This window comes from Lagenorhynchus albirostris, chromosome 3, assembly GCF_949774975.1.
Source record: "Lagenorhynchus albirostris chromosome 3, mLagAlb1.1, whole genome shotgun sequence".
Classification (NCBI taxonomy): domain Eukaryota; kingdom Metazoa; phylum Chordata; class Mammalia; order Artiodactyla; family Delphinidae; genus Lagenorhynchus; species Lagenorhynchus albirostris.
Window position 1 is genome coordinate 38,196,079 of NC_083097.1, and position 26,331 is coordinate 38,222,409.

At 37.0% G+C, this 26,331-nt stretch overlaps 1 protein-coding gene across 1 annotated transcript; it reads left to right on the forward strand.

Annotated features, from left to right (window-relative positions):
* Positions 1 to 13,103: 13,103 nt before the first annotated feature.
* LOC132518046 (HIG1 domain family member 1C-like) lies at positions 13,104 to 13,313 on the forward strand. Its single transcript, XM_060146057.1, has one exon. It carries the CDS (start codon positions 13,104 to 13,106, stop codon positions 13,311 to 13,313), a length of 210 nt encoding a protein of 69 aa, XP_060002040.1.
* Positions 13,314 to 26,331: the final 13,018 nt, after the last annotated feature.

Consider the following 26,331-nt stretch of genomic DNA (forward strand, 5'->3'; position numbering starts at 1 on the left):
TCATTATTTTTCTTTAATAAAGATAATACTCATGAAAGGAAAAGTTATAAAATGCAAAAAAATACATAGACCATCATACTCCTAATAGGCCATGGTATCATCTTATTATCTAAACATATTAGCAATTATATCCCAGCTTGTTAAAAAAGTTCTCCCTTCTATTCTTGTCCCATGTTGTGGTAGGCAGGATAATGGCCTCTCAAAGATGTTCATGTCCTAGTCTCTGGAACCTGTGAATATGCAAAAGGAAACTCAGGTTTCAAATGGAATTAAGGTTGCTATTCAGCAGGCCTTAAAATAGGGAAATTGTCTGGATGGCCCCAGTCTAATCACAGGAGTCCTTAAAAGCAGAGAATCTTTCTCGGCTTCAGTCTGAGAAGGATGTGAAGACAGAAGAAGGTCAGAGAAATGAGACATTAGAAGGGCCGGGCACTGCCTGCTTTGAGCCAGGAAATATGAGTGGCTTCTGAAAGCAGGGAAAGTCTCCGCCACAGCCTCCAGAAAGGACTGCAGCCCTGCCGACCCCTGGATGTTTTCTCAGATCCGTGTCAGACTTGTGATCTACATAACTGTGAGATAATAAATTTATGTGTTTTATGCCACTAAGTTTGTGATAATTTTTTACAGCAACAATTGAGACTAACACAAGTCTTTACATTGATCTGAACAGTACTGAATAATAATGTCAAATCTGGGGTGGAGAAAGAGACATTTAGGTCCAAAAAAACAAATGAGGCTGCCTTCCCTCAGCAACAAACGATACAAGAATTCTCCCCCACTTCATTAAATTTCTAATCTAGTTTTATTGATCTGATTTCTAATGATATATTTTAACGCCTCATATTTCCTTTTTCTGGTTTCCTTCATTTATTTTTATTTGTTACTTTCTTGACATACCATTTTCAAAGGATTATACAAGATTTCTCCACATCCTTTTTTTTTACGCGCAGGCTTAGCGGCCATGGCTCACGGGCCCAGCCGCTCCGCGGCACGTGGGATCCTCCCAGACCGGGGCACAAACCCGTGTCCCCTGCATTGGCAGGCGGACCCCCAACCACTGCGCCACCAGGGAAGCTCTCTACATCCATTTTTTAAGGAACTTTGAGGTGGCATCTTCTCTAATGGGTTCTTATTTGAAAGTCATAATCCCCTTAAAGTATTGGCCCCTTCTGGTACATTTACCATCATATCTCTTTATACCTGTTACGACAAGACTCAGGTCTTACGTTCATATTCTTATTTTCATCTTTTTTTTTAAATAAATTTATTTATTTATTTATTTATTTATTTATTTATTTATTTATAACTGTGTTGGGTCTTCGTCTCTGTGCGAGGGCTTTCTCTAGTTGTGGCAAGTGGGGGCCACTCTTCATCGCGGTGCGTGGGCCTCTCACTGTCGCGGCCTCTCTTTTTGTGGAGCACAGGCTCCAGACGCACAGGCTCAGTAGTTGTGGCTCACGGGCCCAGTTGCTCTGTGGCATGTGGGATCTTCCCAGACCAGGGCTCGAACCCTTGTCCCCTGCATTGGCAGGCAGATTCTCAACGACTGTGCCACCAGGGAAGCCCTTATTTTCATCTTTTGATTTTTCTCACATTTAAGCTCTATGTCTAAAGATAGATATTATATACTATATGTAGTATATATATATAGTATATATATATACTACATATAGTATATATAGTATATATAGCTAATGACCTTGCCCCATTCTCCTCAATTTCTCTCTGTAGAGATCCAATGGTCGTGGGTAGCGTGAATATCATTTGTTGTCTTTCCAGTAGCCCTTTCTCCTCCTTTTTTAATGGCACAGTGCTCTTAGACTAAACCACAGTGACCTGCCGCTTCCTAACTAACAGGTAGTACATAAACCAAGATTCTGTCTCTCCTGGGAATCTGAGTCTTGAATAGAATGCCATGGTGGTCTTAAAGTTGAGTTGTGGGCACTCAGAAGAAACTGTCTCTGAATTTCTGACTGAGATGCCGAAAGCTGTCATAGTTCAATTTTTTTTCTGAGGCATGGTTATCCTGTTTTCCCTTCTACTGTGTGAGCTATGCAACATCTTCCTTTTAAATACGTTTATTTACTTAATTTAACCAGAGCCAGTTTCTAATTAGCCTCAGACTGATAAACAGAAGATGGTGATTAAGATGATATATAATATTCTCACCTATTTCCGTGGATTAGTGCCAGTGTTTCTTTGTATGCTATCTTAGTTAAGAATCTTTTAGTTCCACTGTAAGACTGGAGATAACAAGAAGAAAGAAAATATACCAATAAGTATGAAAAATAAGAATAAGAACACATTCTCAGGGGATCTCCCCAGTGACTCCATTGTCACCAAGTGTGCCTTCCAGTTAACTCCTGTTTTCTCCAACCTGTGAGGCTGCACACAATGGATGTTGGAGTGAGATTAATAGAGTGGTGTACCTTTTGCTTCCTGTTTTGCAGTAAGGATGTCAGCAAACCTCTTTCCCAAGTCAGTCCTATGTAATCTCAAATTAAGTAAAATCTTCTAGCAGCCATGGGTCTATGTCAACCCACTCCAGCCCTCAGCTGCCAAACGGTGACATATAAATGAGGAAAATGTCCATGTAATAATGTGACTTAATGGTCTACGTGGCAAACAGGGCAAGACATCCAATGACAAGGAAATGAGTGGCAATGAGGGCAGTCCTTGAGGGAAAAGCCAGAATGACATACTGGCATCAGATATGCTAAGTGATAGACACTATGAAGTAAGATTTAATAGTGAGTTCTTTTGGCCAGAAGAACCTTTCTCTAAACCATTAGAACACCCACTACCTTGCCCCACCCCCCAAATGCACATTTATAAATCTGAGTTGCCCCTATCCCCTTTACTGGAATTAATCTTTAGGAGAAAAATTTCAGGGCCCAGTCACCAATGTATATAAAACTTCATTTACCCTGAAGGGAGAATAAAAGAATTTTTTGAAAAGTTACTCAAGCATCTCTGAGAATCTAAAGAAAAGTTGGAATACCTAACCACAAGAATTGCCTCAGAGAAACTGAGAAGTAGGAGTGCGTGTACCTTCCTTCTGTAATTCTACCAGGAATTTAACTTAATCTATACAGTTGGGGAGTTCTAATCTCCTTATGTGAGAAATGGTTGTGAAAAGACTTTAGAACAACAATCTACGGTAATATGTTTGGCAGACAGAAAAGACACATCCTACCTCAGGACCCTCACAGCTGTAACATTTTTTAGTTTCATTGTAGTGCTTCTTTTCTTCTTTGTATTTCCTCTTTTCCCACCTAACCTCCATTATTCTGATTTTTACTTTCTCTGCCTTTTGTTTTTTTCTATTTCTTAGATCATTCAGTTGCATTCTGTAATTTTGAAAATTTATTATTTTAATATCTTTTGATCAATTTTTCTCTTAAAACTTTTATCATATTTTAAATTGTTTCATTATTCTCCAAAATTTTAAAAGTTAAAAAGGATCAATGGTTTCCTCACCAGTGTTACCTTTCTTTTATATATACGATATATGAAGTGTGAAAGCAAGTTACAAAAACTAGAGTGAGAACATCTTATTGTTATAGAAATAATGTGTATATAATAAATTTATACACCAATGTCTAAATCTAACTACCAAATTGCAAAAAAGTTTTAAGGAAAGAGGAACAGAGTAAGTCAAATGACAACACAAAGGAAGCAATCAACCAAATCCAAAATGTGGGAAATTCTTCAAAACAATGGACCTAATTTCTTCAACCATACATGTCATAAAAATAAGTGGAAGGAGAAACGATTAAAGACTTAAAAATTTGGTTTGTTACAAAATTCTTGTATCCTCATTTGCAAACAAGCACACAAAGACAACTGTTAAAATACATTTTTGAGAAAATCGTGGAAATTATATTAAGGAGTAATTAACTTTGTTATGCGTGATAATGGCATTGTAGCTATATATTTTTTAAAGCCTGTCTGTTATAGATGCACACTGAAGTATTTTCTGGTGAAGTGTTACGATAGGTGAAATTTGATTTAAAATATTCCAGCCCTGCTTGTCAAACTGTATGCTTTGGAATGGGATGGGGCGATAGATAACAAGATTGACAGGATGTTGATCATTATTAAACATGGGTGATGGGTACAGGGGATTCATCATACTCGCTCTCTACTTTTATATATTTTTGAAAATTCCCATAGTATGGATGGTGAGTTTATAGGTGATTAATCTCTTCTTTTTAGTATTTTCTAATTTTTTACTACAATGAATAAGTATTAGTTGTGCAACAATAAAATTTTTAAATATTTTAAAGTTATGTCCTATATTTTAAATGCATTCCCATTTCTAATAGAATTTGTTCATCTTTTATGTGCTCCTGCCAGTTATTCAGGTTTTGAGAAATGAATTTTGACATTATCAGGAAAGGTGCCATCTTCCATCACAAGGCAGTTTTGTTTTGGTTTTTGGTTTTGGTTTTTTTTGTGGTACGCGGGCCTCTCACTGTTATGGCCTCTCCCATTGCGGAGCACAGGCTCCGGACGCGCAGGCTTAGCGGCCATGGCTCACGGGCCCAGCCGCTCGGCGGCATGTGGGATCTTCCTGGACCGGGGCACGAACCCGTGTCCCCTGCATCGGCAGGTGGACTCTCAACCACTGTGCCACCAGGGAAGCCCTACAAGGCAGTTTTGAAGTTCAGTTGAGATCACATTTCTGAAAATGTAGTGTAGCCATCACAATATTATCCAAATGTATTGGTATTTGTTATTGACTTGCTTCTTGCTTTTCTTTCTGTTTTCTTTTTTCATATTACAATCCAAACTGTAAGCACATATACACAAATACATGCACTTTCACCTTATGTTCTTCTCCCTGAGATGCAACTAAAATCTCCTTTGAATAACTTCTAGATGCAGGGAAATTATCCTCAGATAACTTTTCATATTTCCCTTAAGAGTATCCCTATTAGAAATTGTCATGTTCTCCTCTCAAAAGAAAGCAGCACATTCTCAAGAGATAAATGTAAATTATCTTGGTGCATGGAAAATACTGAGGAGTAGTAGTAGTAATAATAATAATAATTTGCTTTTCTCTCCACGCCCTTCAGTTTCTCTCTTTCTGCTTCTTCCATTTGTCTCAAGGCTTATTGTTATTGCGCTGCCCCTATCCTCCTAGTTCTTCCAGGCATAATGGTCCATTTCATTGGGCCTATTAACTTGATTTCTTTGAGCCTTTTCCTCTGTTGCTTTCCTCTACTGATGTATCCATATATTCTTTTCCTCTTTCTACCTTTCCACTGCTAGACTTAGATAAAACTTCTTTACTAAAAAGAGCTATGGTTTAGGTGCTTTCTTCTTTATGCATATAGTTTCATTTGCAGCCATATTACCTGTCTTCCTTCACACCACCTCTATCAACAGAAATCTATTTTCTTTGTTTTTGGTCTCATTTCATTCACTGCACTACACAGTCTCATGTGGCTTAAAAAAAAAAATAACAGTCATTTGTTTTGGGCAGAGTAGCCAATTTATTTCTTTAACTTCCCATTTTATTTTTTGGTTTGAAACTGGCCTATGTCCCTCTTACTTTGTTTTCACCAGTTACTTAGAGCCCACAGAGCCTACAAGGGACCCTTGGGGATTGTAAATCTAACTCCTTCATTCTAATGATGAGAAACCAGAAACCCATGTTTCCTGATTCCCGGTCCAACGCTGGAACTCTTCTCATGACACCTCAATTCATCATACATTTTAGTAGTCATAGTTTATATTTGCATAATACTATTGCCTTTGTAGTGACTTTCACATCTATCTTCTCATTTGCCTATAGTTTAAAAGCCACTCCTGAGCACTAACTTCTAATCGTATCAGCCACACCTTGGGATGCACCTGTGACTGCACCTCCTTACTCTAGGCCCTCAGGTAACAGCACAGAATCCTACACTGCATTTTCTTTAATGCTTTCTCACCTTGTTATATGCTCTATTATCATGGTAATATTCGCCTTCAGTTCTCTGTGGAAGCATTAAAAATGTGCATAATAGATATCCTTTTAAAATATTATCTTAATAAACAGCACTTGGGGTGGAGGGGAGCTGGATGAGTAAAGGAAGGGTATACTTCCTCCCAAACCAACCCACCAAGGACCTCCTGCAAAGAGCAATGACAACAATCTGGGTGAAGGAGGTTCACTTCAACAACAAAAGCGTAAGAGCCCGGATACTCCTAGATAGACCACACATTACCTTTCTGTGGCATCTCAGTGTTTCCTAAACCTTTTCACACACTGTCTCTTTTTTCTTCTCTGGGGTGCCCCTTTCTAGTCTACACATAATTCTTTTTCTTATATATATAAATTTATTTATTTTTAGCTGTGTTGGGTCTTCATTGCTGCACGAGCTTTCTCTAGTTGCGTTGAGCAGAGGCTGGTCTTCGTTGCGGTGCATGGCTTCTCATTTCGATGGCTTCTCTCATTGCCGAGCATGGACTCTAGGTGCATGGGCTTCAGTAGTTGTGGCTCGCGAGCTCTAGAGCGCAGGCTCAGTAGTTGTGGCGCGTGGGCTTAGTTGCTCCACGGCATGTGGGATCTTCCCGGACCAGGGCTTGAACACGTGTCCCCTGCATTGGCAGGCGGATTCTTAACTACTGCGCCACCAGGGAAGCCCCTACACATAATTCTTTTTTCTAGAAATCAGTTACTTCCTTTTCTGCCAAACATGCAGCACTTTTTGCTTTGTTATTTTTTTTCTCAGCCTGAGTCAGAAGGGACAGGGAGGAAAAATACAGCTTCAGGTCTGTTCCATAAGCCTGCAGAACCAGTAGGACCAGAAGTGGTATTTTTCACCTGGGTATTCTTAGCATCTTGCACTGCTCCTGCCACCTGCAGGTGCTCAGTGTGTGTAGAACGATGAAGAAATGAAAGACCTCAGTGGGATTTCCACTCTTCACACGTTCTCATGCAGCCCACCTCCCTCTAGAGTGTGTTGTTCTACCTGTTTAGGTAATTTACCAGTTGCTTTTAGACACATTTATCATTTAGACCATGTTGTCTTCATCTCACCAAGGATTGATTCTTAATACAACCCCCGAAGGAAAGCAGGGAACTTTACAGAAGTGGTTAAAAAAGAGAGAAATTAAGCCATTTGTTTAAAATCACATAACAAGTAGGTGACAAATCCTGAACTAAACAGAACTCAGGTCTCTGGCTGAAAGTTCAATGCTCTTTTCATTTCAACTACGTTGCTTCTCAGGAATAATAAAGATTTCCATAGCACAGTCCAACTAATAAAATAATGGATGTGGAAATCGATCCATTGCACAGAAAGCATTTGACCACATGCCATCACGATCCTCCTTGGGTGTTTTGTTTATATACTTTAGTTGGGTGGCAGGCAGGTAGCACAACAGCTCTCAGAATGAATAGAGGCCACAGTTTTATGTGGCTGAATGTGTTGAGTCATTTCCCTTAGTTCACACTTCTCCCTCACTCTGTCTTCTAAGTTATTATCATGGCTTTAATCTCGCCTTTATTTTGACAGTTGGGATTTGTTTTAGCTGTTATCCAAATGAAATATTGATTCTCACTTATGAGCCCCTAATCCTTCCCCAATGGAATTGGCTATTTATTTGATACAATAGCTAAGTCAGTAGGATTAAAAAGACTTTACAAAGACATTAAGGAGTTGTTTACAAAAACGACAGTTAATTTACAGAAAATAGAAACTGAAATTTGAGATGATTGCCGTCAGATTTCTCTAATATGTACTCAGCTCTTTTTCCCCTGTGATATAAATTAAAAGCCTTTTTTAAAAAGACTACTACCATTCAGATGAAAAAAAAACCAGCCAAATCACTGAATTAGCTGGTAGACATGGCTTCTGGGCTCCAACTATTTTTATATTCTTTTGTAATATAGTCGTTATTTCTTCAGGGCTCTATAATGTTGTACTTAACTAATACCCAAGAAAGAAAACTATCTAATTTCATTATTTATTACTCCCTGATTTTAATCTTTTATTTGATAAAAACTCAGCTTGTTTTATATGTAAGTATTATTAGTAGCCTAAAAATGACATTTCTGAATGAACAGGACGAATCAATTTGGGGAACAGAGAATCAGGTAATCACTATCAGGGGAATTAGCAAATAGAAGGAGTCTGTCCAGCTGGAGGGTAGGCAGGTGGGTCGGCAACATGAAAATATTGGAGAAGCTTGTTGGAAGGACAAGACCTAACACAGTGGATCTTTACACTTGTAAAATATTTTGCTTCTTGCCTCCGCTTGAATGCCCCTTGTCATTTATTATGACTGGATTTATTGTTCCAATAGGGTTGTACATAGTGTTTTGACCACAGTCAGAACAAACAAATCACTGGATCAAGCTGAAGGCTTAGATAAATTATATAGTAGGGATTCATGCTCAGATTTGCTCTATTGCCCTCTCAAATTTCTCTTACCATCAATCCATCCAACTGGTGTTCTCTGAAGGTCATCAGAGGTCAATATAATTTCAGTAAGGTTTTAACTGAAGGTGGCCTTAACGTTCAGTGACATTCAGCCATGTTTACAACTGAGAAGCCACTCCCCCTGTTGAATGGTCACCTTATACATGAGTCACCCAGTTTGTGTCCCATTTCCCAACAGCGCCCATGTTCTGATACATTAACCATTGATTTCCATAAGCCCAGCTCCCCCCAACACTGATGATCTGAAGAATCTGAATTATTTCCTTGTCTTCGTCAAAGCCATTTCATTTCTTGTCGTCACATTTTTGCTTACATTGTTTCTATCTGGAATGTCCATATGTATCTACTTCATCTTCCATTTCATCATTCCATCACCTACATGCTCTACAGATTACCTATTATCAGAACTGATCTTAGCTGACTCTCCATCAAAGTGCTTTCCCCGAACTCACCCTGAAGTAACATTTTTCTCTGCTAAATCACTGCTTGTCCTACATTAGTGCATGGCTTCTCTAACTGTCATGAAATGGAGTAGATGGGGAGAAGATGGAACTTGAAACAAAATCTGCTCATTTAAGGCAGATTCTGGGAGAACAGGCCTGGCTGGAGGTGATGTACAGTCTAGATGATATTTTCAGAACCTGTAGATGGTAACAACCAAAAACCAGTGCAAACCCAGGCAAGCTGTCAGTGCAGGACCAAAAATTAGGTATTTCAAAGAGTGGATAAATCAACTTGGGGAACTGTGTTAGTAAATAGAAGGCAGACAGGCAGAGGTGTGGTACAAAACTATTGAGGAAAATGGCTGAGAGATAGCAAGACTGATGCATGGCCTAAATTGTTAAGAAATTAAGCCTATTACTGAGTCACTGAATCAATTATAGGGGCATAAGACAACATAAGAACATAGATGAGGTCAGGATTAGCAGCAAGGGTGAAATACTATTGAGTTCTGAAGTAATGAGCTAGAAATACTTAAAGCCTTCTTGCCAAAGGTGAATATAAAGGACATTTATTGGTTCTGGGTGAATTTCAGGTCTTTTGTTAAGAAGCCTAGAACAAAAATATTCTCTTCCTTTGAAAGTGAACAGTGAAGCATAAAATCCCAAATATAGCTGCAGGTTCCATCACCTACTGATTTGTGTATGGAGCATGAAAGGAAGGCTCAGAAACAAAAGCATATGGAAAAACGAAGGTGGCATTTGCTTGCAAAGAAATATGAGGAAGTCAACTTCAGAAGAAGTAGCCCAACAAAATAAAAAACAGGACCAGTCTTTTAAAGTAAACAAACAATATTATAAAGACTGTCAAGTGTGTTCATGGTGGCAAACAGCAATTTTATCATGGTTACCATACTCACAAAGTTCATGATATACCTTCAGACAATTGCCTTGTCGACAATAAAGTCATTTTTATTGAGTTAGCAATTTAAAGAAAATACTCAAAGTTTTATTTATTTGGGGGACTAGATAGAACCAGACAGACAGAGCCTCCTTTTATTTTTTATTTATATCAGAGTGAAGTGTGAGGGTTTTTTTTTTTTTCTTTCTTCAGTGGTGGGATGTGGTACATGTGCTTACAATGGTGGCAGTGCCAGGTGTCACTTCTGCTTTTACAGTCCTTCCTGTGGTCATGTTTCCTGCCCATAGGACACATTTGCCTACCTACATTTGCTTAACATTTTCTCAATCAGTATTATTGATTTTATATTTTACTTTGACTCATTTTATTTGCATAGATGTAACAAGAAATGTTGATTAATATGTAATTATCTCTTTGTATGGTTTTTTAATGGAACAATATGATACTAAGATTCAAGAGTTTACTTCTATCTGTAGGTTTGTAAGGCCCTATGGTTTGTTTTTTGTTTTTGGTTTTGGGTTTTTTTGCGGTACGCGGGGCTCTCACTGTTGTGGCCTCTCCCGTTGCGGAGCACAGGCTCCGGACGCGCAGGCTCAGCGGCCATGGCTCACAGGCCCAGCCGCTCCGCGGCATGTGGCATCCTCCCGGACCGGGGCACGAACCCATGTCCCCTGCATCGGCAGGCGGACTCTCAACCACTGCGCCACCAGGGAAGCCCAGGCCCTATGGTTTTAATTTATTTCTATGTGCTTACTAGTTCAGTTGAGAGCAGACTAATCCATCCAATTCATTCTACCTGATTCTGTCTACAGTACTTATAATTTTAAGGGTGTCCTTTTTATAAAAGATACTCAATTTTCTTACTGTCCTTGTCCTGTCAAGAAGTGGCATCCTTTTCCACCTCCAAGGCTGAGTTCCCTAGTCCATAGAGCAAGTACCAGATCAGGTTCCTGAAGGATGCTGTAGGCATCACTTCTGCATGCAAAACATAGAACATGTTTTTATTACTGGGTCTGTCTTGTCTAATTAAATGGAATTTGTAGCATGGTAATGGTAAACATTTGATTTTTCCAATTATATTCAGGTAAAAAAGAAAACCAGTTCTTACTGAACCAATACAAATAACTACATTGTCATGAAAAGTAAAGGTCTTTATTAAAAGTAACTTTGGAGGGGGGGGAAGTAATTTTGTATAATGTTTAACCATTACAACTAATTTCATGAGTGTTTTAATAGAGAAAGCCAAATGTAGCATAAGATTTTACAAAATCATTAACTGTATTTTTTCTTGGAAACTTATTAGTTTCAATTCTATATAAAGAATTTTCATAAGGTATATTTTTCTCAACACTGAGAATTCCAATTCGGAGTGTTCCATTTAGTTTTTACACAATTTAATCTTAAATTGAGGGTTAGAAATAGATTCAGAAGAAAAAAAGGGGTTCTCTCGTGTTCATTAAAATAAAAAATTAGATTAACCCCAACTAAATCACTTTATTAAGTCCCTTTAGTCCTAAGCAATTACTTCTTCTTTTACTGGTCTTGAGCTGTGCAGTCTACCTTCATGAATTCACCTGCTTCTACATAAAAGACTTGGAAGTCCTGACTCATTCACTTGGTATAGTTAGAATATTGTTTGTGAGAACAAGGTCAGCTCATTTGGGAGGCTGATATCCATGAGTCAGTTTCCTGTGGTATCAAGAGTATCTACCGTGTCTGGTACAGTTCTTACTGAAGCTCTTTTGACATTGCTTCTAGAGGCCTTTGTTTTAAAGAGAAAGAAGATGTTGATAACAAGACCAAAAAGTCTGGTTTATTTTGCGTCATAGTAAACAACTTCACAATGAAGGAGAATGAAATTCTCTTTTGAGGTATAATACAAATTCATTTAATAAAACTTTTATCAGTGAATGCCATAAAAGAACAAGCATATTAAGGAAAATAAGAGAATTCTAATACATCTCTAGGGCCTTTAATTTACCCCATAAAGTATATATTATTACTGTCACCAGTTGATAAGGTTATTTTAAAAAAATTAATTTGTGGACAGTTATTATACCAGTCTTTGTACATGACCATAAATATGCCTCAATCCAACCTGAAAAGTACATAATTGTTGCAATGTAGCCACAGTAATTATAAATAATTATTGTGTTTAATTAATCTAGGACTATTTTTACTTGTTAGGTGTTCTTATATTGTGGGCTTGAAAAGCAGAACGACTCCCACTGGGAGTGTTGAGCTAATTAAGAATCTGGAGAATGAAAAATATCACCTTTATTTCTTATTTCTTCTTGTATATGGCTAGAAAGCAGATCTCTGGGGTTGCCCAGTGGTCATCTAGGAAACCTAGAGATATTGTATTCATAAAAAAAATCTTGGGCTTGCCTGGTGGCGCAGTGGTTGAGAATCTGCCTGCTAATACAGGGGACACAGGTTCGAGCCCTGGTATGGGAGGATCCCACATGCCGCGGAGCAACTAGGCCCGTGAGCCACAACTACTGATCCTGTGCGTCTGGAGCCTGTGCTACACAACAAGAGAGGCCGCGATAATGCGAGGCCTGCACACCGTGATGAAGAGTGGCCCCCACTTGCCACAACTAGAGAAAGCCCTCGCACAGAAACGAAGACCCAACACAGCCAAAAATAAATAAATAAACTCCTACCTGCAACATCTTCTTAAAAAAAAAAAAAAAAAACTTAATAGTCTGCTATTTTCAGTTGGAGGGTTAAATTTTGGAAAAGTAGTATCAAAAAGAGTGTCAACAATAGAGGTTGCAGAGTCAAGAGCCCTGCCATCAGGTAACCCCAGGTGGGCTCCCAACTTAGTTCAGCATCCCAGCTGCAGTGGTGCCACTCTGGGAAAGCACATCTCCTAAAAGGACAAGAATTTTTGCTAGCCCCCTACAACGCCACCCCAGCCTATTACACCCCTGCGCCCGCCTTCCCCTTGAATCTCTGTCCGGGGATCAGGTACTGGTGCTTAAGTTGGGAGCTGTCCTGTGAAGGGCAGAATTAAGTAAATTCATCTTCTGAAGCCTTAAGTTTGATTGCGGCCCAGGTGGCACTACCCGTGATTTTCCAGCAGAGGTTGTGGAAACCTTGACCAGTAGCTACCGACCACTCCCCCAAGGGGTTTGTGAGACTGGGCTTTCCCATTGTCAATTAGTGGGAAAGTTCATGTAAATGTGTCCCTGCCTTAGACTGTACTGAGATATGGGGCTTCTGTCTGTCAGAAGACAGACAGCAGGTGATGGGACACTTCAAAGAAAAAAATGTCTTCAGATAACAGTTGATGTGCAAATGATGCGGAAAGCCAATTATCCTAAACTAATCAGGAAATCAAGAGCTTCCCCTTTGGCCCCTGAGGTTTTGAGTTTTGTAACTATAGTGTCCAATGATCTTTACAAGTTAAAGTACAGAAGAGGTCAGAAAATGTTCATTCATTTTATTCACATGAGACTTGTTACCCAAGGATTAGTCATAGAAGCTTTGATTCTAGGTTTTCTCTAGCCTGCAGGTAAGAATTACATTAGACCTCGATTCTTCAATGTGACTAAGAACTGAAGCTATTTTCTGGGAGCAGGAAGACAAGACAGTTCTGAACACAATTTTTTATGAACAATGAATTTTCAATATGTAACAACTTACACTGCATAAGTTATCAGATAGAATTCTCATAGCCTTGGTATATTAAATCTCAAAGTTTTTAAGAAGTTAATTTCCAAATCAACAATCATAAATAGTCAACATAAAGATATCCTTTGTTGGTGTCTTTCAGAATTTAAGACATAATTTTCTGACTTGTAAATTTTTACTTTCTAGTTAATGGCAGAAAATAATCTGTATTATGCCAAAGCAATCTGAACATTAGAAGTTAGTTACATAATGGATGCAGAAAATTTTTCTATATCTATGTTAAATGCATCACACATTCATCAGCTTAATGTTCTCCAAATAGGGCAGAGTAATTAAGGCTTTCTTAACTCCTTTTTATAATGACCAAAATGACATCAGAGGAGAATGGTCGTGTTGTTATTTAAAGTTGATTCACCACTCTTCACCTCACTCTTATATGGAAACATGACTGCTTTACCACAAAAATAAATATATCAGAGGATATAAATATGAGCGTAAGTTTTAAGCACCTAAGGACAATGAATAATAAAAGGCATAAAAAAAGCACCACAATAAGAAACACTGATCATTAGAAACAGTGAGACAAAATGGTTATTAAAAATGAGATTTTGTTAAAGAGTATTCAAATACATAACTGAAGCAAAAATGTTGAGTGTCTTGACTAAATGAAGAACCTTTGCTATCTGGAAGAGAGTAACTTTACTATTTTTATGAAGAGCATGCTAGTATACAAACATTGATTTATCATTTTATGAAAAAGAAAACCCAAATATTATTACTTTTCTTAGATCATCTATATAAGATTTTGCAATAAGAGATTCAAAAGCCCTTTTACATTTTATATATAAACTCATTAAATTAAAACAATTTAGTCAAAACATTGTAAACATTGTATTGCTCATTTAAATTCATTATATGCAAGTATCATGAACTATATAGTGAATAAAGTTTACTTGCCACAGATATTCTACAATTGTTATATACCCTCAGATTTGTATTTTAAAGTCTAATTTGGTATTATGGCAAACCATAGCAATTTTACTATTTTTAAAAAGTTACTCCCTTTTTGCCTTGATAAACAAAAACACATTATCTTGCATGTGCTTTGCCTACATTCACACTGACTTGATTTCTTAAAATAGAAAAAATGGGTGCACCAATAGGAGTTAAAAATATTTGTACATACTGTTAATTCTTTTATCTGATAGTCATTCTATAACATATAAAAATAAGGGACAGGGATATATTAAAAATTTTGCTTGAGTATCCAGAGATTATTTGTTAATTATCTCAATGTAATATTAATCCAAGTTCTTAAAGTTAAGTGGTATATTAAAATTCAATTTATGCTGACCCATTACAGAGAAACAAAAATGTATGTTAAAATTTTGTTAGGTATGAAATTTGAAAAGTTTTTCCCAGAGTGTGTAATTTTGCCTAAACAACGTAATGATTTGTAGCCCTACCTCAAGTTCCAGGAATAAAACTTTTTAAAAGACAGTACTTACTATAATTCAATTTAGTTGAACCATAAAACCAACATGGGACATTTAGAGACTTCTGATTAATTAGGGTATGTTATAAATTAGAAAAAAATGCTAACATTAATTCTAACATTGTGATAAAAACAGGAAGAAAACATATGATTTATTTAGAACAAAACTATCAAGCCATATGCATTTATTCAAGAATTTCCCGTGATTAGAAATATTAGTAAGCTTCATTTTAATTCAATAGTAAAACCCTTCAAATTTTGTTTTAAAGTACCAAAGTCCTTAACATTATTTGATTCCTTTTACCGACCTGCCTTCCTTTGCTTTTTCTCATCTCACATAGCAGTGAAGTCCATTAATTCAACTCAAAACTAAACCTCTGTATTATTTCCTCTGAGCTGTACACAGGTCAGCAAGTTAGTTTATATAGATATGCCAATGAAAACAGGAGCTTCATTAAATTTAAGAGATTGTTTACCCTAATTTATTAATTTTCTCCAAAGATGGTAAAATATATAAGAATTTGTCTAAAAGATATTTATATCACACAACAGAAGGTCACTATCAAATTCTGGGCCAGTGATGATTTTCTCCCTATTTGATTGTGTACCTTTATGTGCTGTTTGTTTATAGTCCTCATCCAGTCAGATGGTGGGTCAAGTTAGGGACATAATTGTTGAGATTTAGTCATACCTTATTGTTGGCATACTGAATATCCCTCACATCTTATTTTGACTCATTTTTATATTTCTGTGAGATTTTCCTGTTTTCTTTTGAGAGAAAGGAGAAAGTTATACACTCCAAACGCTTTAGAGTTTTCAGAAGGAGATGCCACTTCAGACAAGTCAAAAGCAACAATTCCCACTACAAAACGTACTCAGGCTCACCAAAAGCTTGGTTTAGACAAACCTAGCAAAACCCTCTCAAAAGTTAGAACTCTCCATTTTACAAGCCATGCAAAACGGTCTTCATTAGTTACTGCTGCAACAGTGATTCAACTTGAGTGTGCAGGAGAATCACCTGGAAGGAAGGCTTACTAAAATACAGATTCCTTGACACTCAGTTGGCAATAAGTGCTTTAGTACATAAAGCCCAAGAATTTGCATTTCTCACAAGTTCCCAGGTAATGCTGATAACACTGGACCAAGGACTACTTTGAGAACCACTGTCCTAGAATGTTCACAGAATGACTGATTTTTGTGCCCAATTAATCTGCCAAAGATTTTGGAGAGAGAGAGAAAAAAATGAAAGAGTAGTAACACTTAAAAACAGACCACTTTAGGGCTTCCCTGGTGGCGCAGTGGTTGAGAGTCCACCTGCCGATGCAGGGGACACAGGTTCATGCCCCTGTCCAGGAAGATCCCACATGCCATGGAGCGGATGGGCCCGTGAGCCATGGCCGCTGAGCCTGCGCATCCGGAGCGGGTGTTCCGCAACGGGAGAGGCCACAACAGTGAGAGGCCCGCGTACCACAAAAAAAACCCCAAAGAAACAACAACAAAATAAAGACACCTACTGTCTTTATTGGTTACTGACCCTGTCTCTAAACTCTAGAGGCAAACAGTATAAAGTGAGAACATCATCAGCCCCCTCCAAAAACAAAAAGAAAAAAACCCCAAAATAAAGCGAAACAAACAAACAAAAAAACACATAAATGCAAATCTTAATAGTGAGTTCATGGCATTCTTACTGGTGAGATGGTAGTGTTTTGAAGATTGAAATTTCTTCATAAATGAATAGGTCTCTCCTGTGAAACCATATCATCAACTCATGCATCCACTCACTGTTCTTTCCAGTATTTTACATCTTTGCTATTTGTCTCTGTAAATTCACTCATTCTTACCAATCTTCTATTCTTATACTTTGAATTGTTTTATCAGCTTATAGTAACCTTTATTGAATGGTGGTTTGCATTTGTTTACCCTTGGCTAATTCAGAGCACTTGGTATAATTTCCTGTAAATCATGTTCCTCCATCTCACAGCACTGCATTATTTTCAATTAATTTCCAATGAACTTTTAGCTGTCCATGCTCTGTTAGAGCTAACAGAGTGAATCCCTGTTTAAGCTAATGGGTTCAACTTCTTCAACAAACAAATCTTTCATGAAAGCTGCTGACAAGCCAGAGATGAACTGAATCTAGTTTCATTACTTCTCACTTTCCTTGATCTTTCTCTTACTCTCTGAGAAAGAGTCCTAACATCCTGGTGCTGATAATAATATGATGAAAAGTAGAGAATACAGTCCAAGGAGCCAGAATATTTTTCTTAAATCTGGTATGATACTTCTTGAGCACCAACACTCAGCAACAAAAAATGTTAAATTTGTATCCAGCAATTTCACTGACAGGAATTTATCACATAGATAATCTTGCAAAGGTACATAAACCAAGATTGGTCATTAATGTTGTTGGTAGCAGAGGGTTTAAATGAAGTGTTCATACAATGCAATTGTTAAAAGTAAGAATATCTTGAAGATAAATTATTAAGTAAAAACACAAAGCCTAGGTAATCATTTTCCAATGTATATGTATATCAAATCATCTTACTGTACATCTTAAAGTTACATAATGTTGTCAATTCTATCTCAGTAAAGCTGGGGGAAAAGCACAAAGCCTAGGTTCTGAGCATCTTTTTGTGTAATTCTGAAAGATAGTTATATTTTCTATAACTTATTTAAGATATATATTCTATACTGGGGGATATGTGTTAAAATCATTTTTAGAAAGGCAAGAAATTGTTAACAGCTATCTGCAGGGAAAGTTCTAGATGTATGGTGGTGGAAGACTAGAGAAGAAGAATTTTATATTTTATTTTTACCTTAATTTAACTCTTGGATTTTCTTATCTGGTGCATGAATTATATTTTTATGTCAACATGAGTTATCAGGTACATGAAATTATGGCTGTTTTTCTGTTTTCTCCCATTTATTTTTGTGTATAAATAAGGAAAAATGTCTTTTTAAAATTTGATAATTTTTAAACCACGATTTTTAGGAAAGTACTCTGCTATCTTCCTAACTTTCCTTTCACAAAGTCTGTTTATGTTGTACAATAATTATTTTTTCAGGACGGAGGTCTTATAAGGTAGATACAAAAAGTGGCATATATCTCTTGGGTCAAACTAATTTCATGTTATGAGCAAAATTGTGTAAAGTCATTTTTAAAGACCTTTCTCTGATCTATCAATCTACAAAGTTAAATAGCTGAAATCACTTCCCAAACAAATTCTTTTGCAGTCAGCAAAATGAAGCAATTACATGAATAAGTTTTTCCACTTGGCCTATTTTTCTGCCCATGGTTATTAATCGGTCTCACTGACTATATTTTCCGTTTTACATCCACTTTCAGGCACTGCTCCAGGTGGCCAAACATTTCACATTACGTAAATAAAATAAAACAGAACGTTTGCCCATTTAACAAATGGATGTACTTCATATCTAACACTTCCAGCCTCTTTCAAAGCACTCAGAAAAACACAGTATTGTTTCTATAAAAGGACACTCAATATTTTCATTCTATTTGGCCAACTGGAATTTAAGTGAAATTTTACTCCAGCAATCTTAACCAAATAACTGAATTAATTTAAATTGACACCCTATTATCTACTAGCTTTTCGAGACCTTTGGCTTGATTGTTTTGTTGCTTGCCTTGTCTCCTCTGAATTCAAAGTCTGGAAAGTAGCTCTTCTGAAACAGGTGTTTCACATAATGATTGTTTTGAACGCTGGATCTTAACCCTGGCTGTGCAGCAGAATCGCTATTTCTTTATACTAATACTCTGGACACAATCAGGTAGAGATTTGGATTTAATTGGGACAGTGTGAGGCCAGGGCCCTTTTTTAAAGCTCTAAACATGATTCTATTATGCCCACACATATGCCTTAGGCCTCAAACAGGACCAAACACCACTCTTGCATTAATGATACTTCTCTTAAATTTAACTCAAGTCCTTACCACTGATAAATTCCTATAGACTGATCTGGCCTAGTGATAACACAGTTGTAACAAATCTACTCACAATATCTGTGTTCTTCATAGGAATTGCACTGTTATAAGATTAATGGTTCTTGGGTCTGAAAGCTTTAAAAAATAATGATGCTTGTCCTACTCCCAAATTCTAAAGTGTGACTGGGCATTGGGATATTTAAAAATTTTCCCAAATGACACTAATGAGGAGCCAAGGTTGAGAACCACCCTATAGGACCGAGATACTTAAGAAAATCCAAGTCCTGTCTTGTCAAATATAATGTTCCTTTTTCCCAAAGAGATCCCGAGTATGTACCTAACCACAGGATAATGACAGACAAAGGGAAATAAAGTACAACAACTATATGGACACATATTCTGCTTTTTGAAACTTGGTTTGAAAATTTCTGTTAGAGTTCATTACTAGAAGTCTACCTCTTGAAAACATATTTTCACTCTGCAACATAGGGTCTAGGAAAATTAGTGAGATTAGAAAATTTCTTCCATGGCCTCCTCTTAATTTCTTTTATCAACTTCCCCTTTTTCTCTATCTAGGAACCATTCTTACGTCACAATCTCCAAGGGCTTTGCTCTCAGCTAATTAACTAAGACATTATCTTTCAAAGTATAAGATATTTTCTCACAAGGATGCAGAGTATCAATATTTAATAGGGCAGGTAATGGGAAGATTTCAACTGTCTTTCCAGGGATATTACATCTTCTCGCTCTATTCATCAGAACAGTCAGGTCTCTAGACCAACATAAAAAAATTCACAGTTGAAAAGTGAATTCCTGTTGTGTCCAGTACTGTCTTGATTTTAGCAACAAGGTTCCACATCCAAAAAACCCCTCATTCCTGAGCAAATTGGGAGATTGATTGCCCCCCTTTCTACCTGTGTCTCTCCCTTTCGTGATTGGCTTATAAACATTGCTGCTATGGTCTGAATGTTTGTATCTTCCAAAACTTACGTGTTGAAATCGTAACCCCCAAGGTGATGGTATAGAGAGATGGGGCTTTGGGAGATGATTAGGGAATGAAGACAGAGCCCTCAGGAATGGGATCAGTTCCCTTATGAAAGAGACGCCAGGGAGATCCCTCCCCCTTTCTGCCATGTAAGGACATGTGAAAAGACAGCTGGCTGTAAACTAGCAAGTGGACTCTCACCAGATACCAGATATACCGGTGCCTTGATCTTGGATTTCTAGAACTGTGAGAACTGTGAGAAACAAATTTCTGTTGTTTATAAACCACCCAGTTTGTGGCAATTTGTTATAGCAGCCCAGCAGACTAAGACAATGGCAAAGGTCACAATTTTTTTAAAAAATTATTTTAGTGCATTACTCATTGCTGTTTTTGTATTTTTTTAAATACTATATACTCATTAAGAGACAGTAGAAATATATAGAAAATAGTAAAGAGTAAAACCAAAATCATTGACAGAAATAGTCACTATTAAAATCTTGGCACATTCCCTTTCAGTATTTTTTTCTCTGATTTATATTATACCTCTTAATGTCAAAAGAAAAAAAATCAGAGATTTACTCCTGTCGACCAACTGTCCTTTGCCTCTAGATAATTTTGGACAAATACATAACTTAATTCTATCCAAGCTTCCCTTTTACAGACTCCATGCAGATTAACCCTCTTCTGTTAAGACATCATTTCCTGAGGCAGAATAAATATGGTTACTAAATATATAAGCTTTCTGAGTTAAGCCATAGTTCAGTTATGCTTCCCTAAGTTTGTAGCAGCTGGATTTGGAATGGCCACAGAACATTTCTTGCACAGCTTCTAAGAATGAGTGATATTTTCTTTTGCAATTTGCTTCTTTCTTTTTAAATTCAATTCTTGTAACATAACTATAACTTGGGGTGCATTTTTGTCTCATGTTCATATTCTAGCTTTCAAAGTTCATGTATATTTCCATATTTGTGTATTTAAATACTATTATGTAAAAGTATGTGCAACAATAATGGGATTATACTGTACATACAAATTTGTATACAGCTGTTTTGAAAAGTAGTTAAATACTGAATATATATAAAATAATATTTATAAAATAGGTATAAGATATTGACATACATAGTAAAACAATAATGTATCCACCTCTGAGTTTCAAAACTAGGACATTGAAATACCAGTGAAGCCACCTGCTTTGACCAGTCCCTCTCTTCCCTGCTCTATTCAATCATTTATTAGGTCCCAAACTAGTTTGTTCTCAGATTGCTTCCTATCTACTCTCCTGCTCTGTTTTGTATTTCAGGAAAATACATTTCCAGGCATCTGTGAGAGGCAGTGGAAGAAGCCAGGGTATCAGCTCTCTGTCTCCTATGGTATCTCCTGCAAAGCTCGTCTCTTTCCTGGGGGCCCAACTCCTGACAAATGGCCCCTACTTTCATGGAGCCAACTACAGTAGACAGTGCTGATCTCAGCTCTAGCACCTGCCTGAGATTCTGGTCTCCTGTCTCTGATAATGATACCTCCTGAGGCCGGAGACAGATGGGCCCCCAGGGCAAACGGTTTGACTTCATTCCTTGTGGACTGCTACTCAGAGATGGGAATAACAGGACAATTGAGAGAGGAGGCTGGGCCCTTCCCAGATAGAAAGTAAGAGACCACATATTCCTCATTCTCGAAGTCAGGAGACCTCCCCGACTACACATGAGCAGAAGGGCTCCTTAGAGGCCAAAAGGGGAGTGATGCCAACTAATGCTCACTTACCCATAGGCCTCTTCAGTAGAATCCATCTTGGCTAAGAGATGTGCACACACACATGGGAAAATCTTGAGATATACCAAATATGGACTTTGAACCAGGCAGATCAAAATGATTGGTCAAAGGAAACCCAGAAGAAATGCCCCATAAAAGTGATTCAAACTGCCACGAGGGCACGACTCTCTCTCTCTGAGCCCACCTGTGTGTCTATCCACATGTACTGTACTTCTTTTTTCTCCTAATACATACTTTACTTGTTTCACTACTTTCCGTCTTTGTGGGAATTCCTTTTCCGCAAAGCCATAGGGCCAGGGCCTTGTCACTGACCACTGGTCTACTGGCTACGATTCGGTGCTCTCACTGCCGTGACCTGACCTCAATCACTGGCCGGGAACCAAAACAATGCTACAAGCCGCTGCAGGCTGAGGCCACCAGAGATCACTCTTACTGTTATCCTTCTAGCCCTAGGGGAACTGCTGGTTTCCTGCTCTTAAGTAGCTAACTCACCATGCCTGGTTTGGCTTCCATCATCTGCGTAATTAATTATCTCCATTAACTCACCTCTACTTGAAAGACCAAGAAGAGTTTCTGATTTATAAGTGGACACTAAAAGCTCTTCTATTTCTAGTCTGCTAGATTCATCAAACTTAATTATTTAATTTTATTGAATTTACTTTCTGCATCTCCTGAAATGATGATTTGCTTTTCTTCATTTCACTTGTTAATGTGAATTACATTTATAGATTTTTTTCTATTGTTAAAAGTCCTTGCATTCATAGAATAAACCCAGTTTTCATACTATGTTATCTTTCTTCATAGATTGCTAGACTTCATTTGCTAATTTACAATTTTTGCCTTTAGTTTCATGAAGGAAATTGATTATAATTTTCCTTTATTGTACATTTCTTTTTTTCTTTTTTCTTTTTTTTTTTGCGGTACGCAGGCCTCTCACTGTTGTGGCCTCTCCGGTTGTGGAGCACAGGCTCCGGACGTGCAGGCTCAGCAGCCATGGCTCACGGGCCTAGCCGCTCCGCGGCATGTGGGATCTTCCCAGACTGGGGCACGAACCTGTGTCCCCGGCAGTGGCAGGTGGACTCTCAACCACTGCGCCACCAGGGAAGCCCCTATCGTACATTTCTTGTATAATGTTGGTATCAAGATTGTAGTGGCCTCATTAAATGAAGTGTTCCTTCTTTTTCCATTCTGGAATACTTTTTGCTTTTTGTGTGATAAAAATAATACATTTCTTGAAAACATTTGTTAGAACTCACCAGTAAAAATGTCTGGACATGTTAGTTCTCTTTTTGTGGGAAGAATTTTTAGCTTCTAATTAAATATGTTTAATAGGCTAGGAAATTTTTCAAGTGTTTTATTTCATCTTGAACATTGACAAATTTGAATTATGAAAAGTCCTCAGATATTATTTCCATGGATATTATCTTTCCCTAATTCTATTTTTCTTTTGTTGATCATATTAGATATCGACCCTATTTCTCTCTCTGTTTCAATTCAATCTCTGTTTCACATACACATTTTCCTTTCCTCCCTTTGCTATATCCAGTATAATTTTTTCACATCTAACTTCTAATTCACTTATTTTATCTTTGGCTGTTTCTAATCTAGTATTTAATCTGTCCTTTAAGTTTTTGATTTCTATAATATTTTTTATTTCTAAAAGTTCTCTTAAATTATTTCCCAATCTGCTTGATATATTTTTTTCTAATTTATATTCCTGGAACACTTCTTTGATTTCTTTAAACATCTTAAATATAACTTTTATGGTTATATAATAGTTCTAATATCTGAAATCTTTATCATTCTATTCTATGTTTCTGCTCATGATGCCTATTTCCTCATGAGTTTTGTGATAGTCTTGTTTTTAATTTCATATTTAATGGAATTTTGTCAGTGGTAATTCTTTGAGACCTGCGATACATATGGATTTCTCCAAACTTGTTTTGTTTTTGTTTTGGCTAGGTTCTTGGAGATAACACCAACCAGGGACAGCTATAAAATAAATTTTCAGTTGAGTTTTTAAAAATTATATAGGTAGTAAGATTTTAAAGTACAAATTCATGTGAAGATAGACTTGTTATTCTTCCTTCTCAACCTAGCATTAAGTTTGGGGCAGAAAATTTTTCTAGTTGGCCCCCTCTGAGAGGCGGGGTTTTTCCTAATTTTCCCTTTCACTGAAATTATAGTCCTTTGGAGTTCTGGCTTTAAGCAGAAGACTCTGGTTGTGGTGGTTGCGTATCTCTCTGGATTCATATAGTATCCTCGTGTTTAGCCTATCAGGTTTACCTTAATTCCTTTACAGGTTAGCAGTACTCCTTTTAAAATGACATGTACATTTTATCTGGTATGAGTACATGTTATATAGCAGATTGGGGGTTCAGCAAATCCAGTCTACCATATTCTTGGTAGAAAAATATCTCCTGCTTTTTGAAAACATTATGTCAACCATTTTTATTGCCATTAATATTTTTTATAAATGTGCTTCCAAATAACTTCACAGCCTTTTTAAATATTTGTTTGTTATCCTGTATTTAACTAATCTGCCCCCTCCTCTCTGTTTTTTTGAAGTGAAGGTTGTACTCAACTCTGTTTTAAGTTAAATTATTCTCATATTTATATCCTGTGAAATTTGTTGGCATTATATATTAATTATGAATAATTGATCATACATAATGTCTTTAATAGAATATTTTTTCTGTTAATATAAATTTCATAAATATTCCTTTAAATAGCTTTATAGAATTTCCTCTTGTTTAAATAATTGAAGACAAACCTCTTTCTTCCATTTCCTATTGCTTCTGGTCAGTTGCTCTCTCTTTTTTCTTCCATAAGATAAATTAAAAAATTTTAGTACCAGACTCTATGATGTAATATTTCTTACTCCAAGCCTCCCACAGCATTTTAAGGATTCAAATTGACCTTTTCTTCTATTTTTCTTATTTCAAGTTGCCAGTGTGCCAATACCTGGGAAATCTCATCAAGGGTTTAACAGTCTATACCCTACTGACTCATTCTTTATTTCAATTTGATCTTCCTTATTCTCATTCAATTCTATTTTTTTTTAGTAGTATAAGTTCTTCAAGCTCTTTATTCTCTAATGCATTTTTCCAGGTTAGCAGCTGTAACCCTTACTTGCCCTCATTCAGCAAAAAATAAATGCACTAAGCTTCTTGATAGCAAATTATTATAGCAATTTGAGAACAAGAAAATTGGTGTACTAATAAACAAATGAGAACCTTAAGGTCATTTTCCTCACAAATGGAACAGAGCTGGGAATCCCTGGGACCCTCCTGGGTTTTATTCTGAACAGGCTAAACATATCACTACTTAAAATTAAGTTTTTCTACAGTTCTCTGATACTTGTTTACATTTATTCATGTTTACACTTGTCCAGTTTCTAATTCTCTAGATTTTGCTGCTCATAAGGGGGTCCTGGGATAAGCTTCACTTGGGGCTTGTTAAGAAGGCAGCATTTCAGGCCCCTCCCAGAGCCATTAAATCAAAATCTGCAATTTATCAGGACCTCCAGTTAATCTGTATGTGCAATTCAGTTCAGAAGCACTGATCTGGCAGACTGGAAGATACTTTTACCTGCCTCATAAGTTTTAGGTGACATAATTAATCAAGCAAAAAGATCACATTTCTTAATAGAAGGAACAGTCACTGACTATACTTTGAGGGGCAAAATGATACAAAACAGTATGGTAGTAGCAAAAAAAACAGAACTATAGATCAATAGAACAGGATAGAAAGCCCAGAAATAAATCCATACACCTATGGTCAATTAATCTATGAAAAAGCAGGCAAGACTATACAATGGAGAAAAGACAGTCTCTTCAATAAATGGTGCTGGGAAAACTGGACTGCTACATGTAAAAAAGATGAAACTAGAACATTCTTTAACACCATACACAAAAATAAACTCAAAATGGATTAAAGTCCTAAATATAAGACTGGATAATATAAAACTCTTAGAGGAAAACGTAGGCAGAACATTCTTTGACATAAATTGCAATATCTTTTTTTGATCCATCTCCCAGAGTAATGGAAATAAAAACAAAAATAAACAAATGGGACCTAATTAAACTCAAAAGCTTTTGCACAGCAAAGGAAATCACAAATAAAATGAAAAGACAACCCACAGAATGGGAGAAAATATTCGCAAATGATGCAACTGACAAGGGATTAGTCTCCAAAATTTACAAACAACTTGTGTGCTCAATATCCAAAAAACAAACCCAATCAAAAAATAGGCAGAAGACCTAAATAGACATTTCTTCAAAGAAGACATACAAATGACCAAGAGGCACATGAAGAAATGCTCAACATCACTAATTATTCAAGAAATGCAAATCAAAACTGCCATGAGATATCACCTCACACCAGTCAGAATGGCCATCATCAAAAAATCTACAAACAATAAGTGCTGGAGAGGGTGTGGAGAAAAGGGAACCCTCCTACACTGTTGGTGGGAATGTAAATTGGTACAGCCACTATGGAGAACAGTATGGAGTTTCCTTAAAAAAACTAAAGCTAAAGCTACCACGTGACCCAGCAATCCCACTCTTAGGCATATATCTGGAGAAAAACATGGTTCAAAAGGATACATGCACCCCAATGTTCATTGTAGCACTGTTTACAATAGCCAAGACTTGGAAGCAACCTAAATATCCATCGACAGATAAATGGATAAAGAAGATGTG

Excerpts from the sequence above, each read along its gene's own strand:
- LOC132518046 (XM_060146057.1), top strand. The coding sequence starts at position 13,104 with ATGATGCGGAAAGCCAATTATCCTAAACTAATCAGGAAATCAAGAGCT.